The 4950-nt window shown below is 45.0% G+C and overlaps 1 protein-coding gene across 3 annotated transcripts in view; it reads right to left on the reverse strand.

Moving 5' to 3' along the window:
* The window catches only part of OSR2 (odd-skipped related transciption factor 2), a 6659-nt gene extending 2700 nt beyond the window's left edge, over positions 1-3959 (reverse strand). The window contains exon 1 of one of the 3 annotated variants that reach the window (XM_085853693.1): positions 3372-3572. In XM_085853693.1, the coding sequence (XP_085709819.1) occupies positions 3372-3417 (46 nt within the window). In that variant the 5' untranslated portion in view covers positions 3418-3572. Of the gene's footprint in view, positions 1-3371; positions 3573-3647 lie in introns of those variants that run through there. The other 2 variants (XM_085853692.1, XM_085853694.1) reach the window with 2 other exon arrangements.
* Positions 3960-4950: the final 991 nt, after the last annotated feature.

Raw genomic sequence — 4950 nt, forward strand, 5'->3', positions numbered from 1 at the left:
CAAGAAAACTTTGGAAGCAACACCGAATGAAACTCGACATCGGAACGGAAGCGAATCGCAACAAATTGAACTCTCGTATAATTCCCAGGGAGGGCACACACGCAATCACGGCATCTCAAAGGACTCGCCGCTTTGTGGTATCCTTTTACTACGTACGGGCTTTGAACCCGTTGGGCTTTCATTTTAAAATTAAGCCAAATGAGAGAAAGTGTCCACGCATGATGGCGCTCAAAGTAAAGGTACACAGAGATGGAAAATGGCGATCGTGTGGTTTATGACCATGTAGGAATTTCAAAATATCTTCATACTTATTTATTTATTTAGTGTTTATCCATTTAGTCTGAATCTCACATGGAGTTTAAAGTTTGAATTTTTTTTGTAATCTTACTCGGTCGAACAAATCGTTGAGGAACTCGTTCCTTCTCTCATTTTACCGAAGTGCAGTAAATTAAATAGGAGATTTGCTTTATGTTTAACTATATTCGAGTGAAAGAACAAAGTACTGTATCAACAGTAAATTCTGGACATCATTACTGAATCCATTAAAAAAAAAATTGCAAATAAATTCTTTCAAAATTCGCCATCATGTGTGAAGATCTGATATTTAGTATTGAAATCCGTTCTAAGACCATATTTGCAGCAATTTACCGACAGCCTGCAGCGAAGCGAAGGGTTCAACAAAATACTTTACGGGGCGATCAATAGGTCCGCCGCCTGAAGTAAAAGGTCAAGAGTGATGCAAGCAAAAACTTTCTTTCCCTCTCTCCCTCTCTCTCTCCATTACTTCGACAACCAATTTTTTCTAAAATAATTTAAATTTAAAAAAATCTTTCCAACAACGATTTTGAAATCTCACCATTTCTATACATCAGGCCATGCACTGATTGCTTACCAATCCTTGTTCTACGAGTTACTGCATTTGCGTCGGTGCAGCCAAATATTTATATTGACGTAGTTTGAACTCCGCGGTGGCCGAGTGTAAATGTGAAAAAGCGCAATAAACAAACAAGAAAGCAAATTTACACCATTTAACATTATATAATTTACAGTAAGTATATTTCCTATCAAAGTGGCAATTTGAAAAGTTTTGTTTTTCAAACAAATACATCTGAAAAATCATAATTATTACTGCATATAACTATATGCTAAGAGGAAGCGTGTTGCTTCAGTCAAGTATGTAATAAAGAGTTTACATCCTAATTGTAAAAGTCCAGACGGTATATATATATATATATATATATATATATATATATATATATATATATATATATATATATATATATATATATATATATATATATATATATATATATGTAGCACTGTGTCAGGATAATAACAAGAAGGTGACTTTAAATTGGATATCATGCGATTTATTCTTTTTTTACAATCCTATCTCAGTATTGTTGTTCTGTATACAAGGAATAATCACAATAATTTGGATGTAAATGCTGGTATTGAATAATGTGTTTACTTATTTATTATTATATTGTGGACAAACTGGCACTATAACTTAGAGGTATGTGCACGTACATTTGAGCGGTCCAGACTGGGTCCATATCCTGACCCAGCTATAAACTATCATCGAAAGGACGAAGCCGGAGGACCCATCTGCCAGCACTGTTTGTTGGTGGACGTTAAACACCCCACAGTACCTTTCACAAAGAGTAGCTGGCACCCTGAACTAATTATAAATTCCTGGCCAAACTCACTCACCAACCCGCACTTGACAAACGTGGTGCGACCAAGACTGTAACCTTCCCCCCTCCCTTTTGCCAGCATGAGTTGAGGGAAGCCTTTATCTTGCAGTGGACTGCAAACAATATTTTATATATATATATATATATATATATATATATATATATATATATATATATATATATATATTTATATGTATATATATATATATTTATATATATATATGTAATCATACATGAACCATGCTTTACACAGAGGGTTGGTGCTGCCGAAGCAGTTTATCTGGCCAGGGTTACAGTCCTGGATGGGACGCCACTCCGACACACTGAGTCAGGGCAGGAATTGTTGAGGGTTTCAGAGAGAACTTGCTTTCACTTTGCAAGGGATAGCGTGGGTTCTTTAACATCCAGCATCTAATGCCAGCAGATGGGACACCCTTTTAATATCCATCCAAGGGACAGCACACCCATTGATCGGTTTGAACTGCCTGTGGTTACAGTTTATAGCTGGATCAGGGTTCGAGCGTGCGTACCTCTAAGCTATCCTACCAACCCATATGCATTTTTTTTTCCCTCTATCACCCCTCCAGATGGAATACTGTTGTATTCCATGATGTGTGTATGAGCTCGTAAGATGGCCTAGATGTACGCACACTCAAATCCGGATCCAGCTATAAACCGTCATCACAGGCAGGGTGATTCATAAATGTGTGCCGTCCCTTGGATGGAGTTTGGACATCTCATCTGCCGGCATTAATTGGTGGCCGTTAAACATCCCACGGTGTCCGTCGTGATGAGTGGGCAAGCTCTCGCTGGAACCCTGAACAAACTCCAAATTCCTGCTGGGAAGACAATGGCAAACCACCCAGTACAACCCCTGCCAAGAAACTGCTCTGTCAGCATCAAGGCTCTGTAACACAGAGTATGGGACATCAGAATTATATATGGTTTGGCGCCGATCGGAGCGCAACCCTCGGACTCGGGTAAATCTTCCCCCAGCTGGCAGGGCGAAGGGCTCAGAAGTCGATGATCTGCAAATTGTACAAGTGGAACGACTGAGCAGGCGGTTGTATTTGTGTATCGGATGAATCGGCCCATCTGCGCATGATGTAGTCCATCATGTGGTGCGTCAGTGTGCATGCGAGTTGGGTTTGCACGCCTTTGAAAGTGTCTGGGCTGCGATCCTCTAGCTGTCATATGACCCGCTCATAAAAAGCTTTTGTACAGTACACACCACAATCAGCACACATACCTGAACCGACACACACCTGCACCTACACACCATGATCAGCACACATACCGATACCTACATACACATACCTGCTCCTACACACACCTGCACCTACACACACCTGCACCTACACACACCTGCACCTACACACACCTGCACCTACACACACCTGCACCAACACACACCTGCACCTACACATACCTGCTCCTCGGTGCTGGGATCGATAGTTCATGACTCACACACACTCAGGAAGCACCGCCAATTGAACCCGCTTGAGTTGTTTGGCAATAAAACAAGTTACTCTTATCAGTCGTGGGTACGGACAAAGAGCATGTGGTAATACCACCAGGCGGTGTAAGGTTAGAGCCGTAAAGATTAAAGAAGAGAGGTTGGGGGGGGAGGGGGAGAGTGTTCGATGTTCCGCGTCATTACCCACACCGACCTACCTGAACATGAGATCCTTCCGGAGCCAAGTGGGTTTTGATATCCCATCGATGCCAACACCCAGGTGAAGCAAGCAAATGAACATTATCTAATGATGAAGAAGATTCACCAGGGGATCTCGTGCGCCCTTCCACGTGTTCCTTCATTTTGCCAAAACTAACCGTTTACAACAAAATGAATGGGAAACAAACGCGTAGTCGGCGATACGCGCGATTTTACACCTCATGTCCCTCCTACCCGAGATGGTTTCGTCCGTTAAAAAGTCACGGTGACTTTACCTGTCGAACATCCACACCGCTCCGGAGATCCCGTATGGGCTTCGGGGCTCTCGGCTCGCCTCGGGCTCTGCTCGAGCTGACAAGACATGCTGTCCGAGCCGCTCCCGCTCGATCCCCCGCTGCTCGGCGCGTTCTGCGCCTCCCCGAGCCGCTCCGCCTCAATTTGAAGGCGGCGCCGCTTGGCGCATACTCAGTCCGCCTCCTGGCGTCCACACTGGGGGGTGGAGGGGTTTGGGGCAGGTGTCACAAGGCCGCGAATGTGATGGGCAACACTTGGTGTGGGCAGAAACTCGTTCTGCGTTCGGTCCGTCATCTCTCCGTCCCGTAACCACTGCATCGCCCCCCCCATATCCACCACCACCCTGTCCCCCATAGATATAGATATACGACCACCCCCCCCATATCCACCACCACCCTGTCCCCCACATATACATATATATATATATATATATGTATATATACCACCGCCACCACCCCCCCCCCCCCCACTAGATTCAACACCATCCCCTCTGCCCTCCATACCTACCACCATCCGCTTCCCATATCCACATCCGTGCCCTCCCCAAATCCACCACCACCACCTTGTCCCCCATATCCAATATATATATATATATATACCACCACCCCCAATAGATTCAACACCATCCCCTCCCCCTCCATCCCCACCACCACCATCCCCTTCCCATATCCACAACCGTGCCCTCCCCAAAATCACCACCACATGCTTCCATTATATCCACCAGCACCACGCCCTCCTCCATATTCACCACCACCACCCCCATATCAACCACCACCACCCCCATATCCACCACCACCATCCCTCCCCCAAATATTCCACTAACCCCTCCATATCCACCCCACCCCCATCATATTCACCAACACCACCCCTCCCCCATATCCACCAATCCTCTCCCCCATATCCACCACCCCTCTCCCCACATGTCAACCACCCCACACTCACCACCATCCCCTCCTCCTTCTTCATAACCACCGACCTCTTCCCCCTCACTCCACACTCCCAGCCGGAATAACCCGCATGCGCCACGAATGCGCATTGTTCCAACTTACAACTAGAAAGACACTCGGTAGAGCGCATACCTCCACCACGTAATACCTGAGCCATGAGAACATATCAGACCCAAAACATTTTTTGAGATATCATGCTATACAGTACTATATCGTTTTTGGCCCGATCTCTCAATGGTGAAGAATCACTTAAAAAATTAAATAATTCCCGTATCCAGATCCAGATTCGGATCTTCACCAAAATCGAATCAATTCGTCCTCATCGCACACCCAATGT

Source organism: Eptatretus burgeri, chromosome 14 (assembly GCF_056783735.1).
Source record: "Eptatretus burgeri isolate ZD-2024b chromosome 14, Ebu_testis_v1, whole genome shotgun sequence".
In the NCBI taxonomy this organism is placed as follows: Eukaryota; Metazoa; Chordata; class Myxini; order Myxiniformes; family Myxinidae; genus Eptatretus; species Eptatretus burgeri.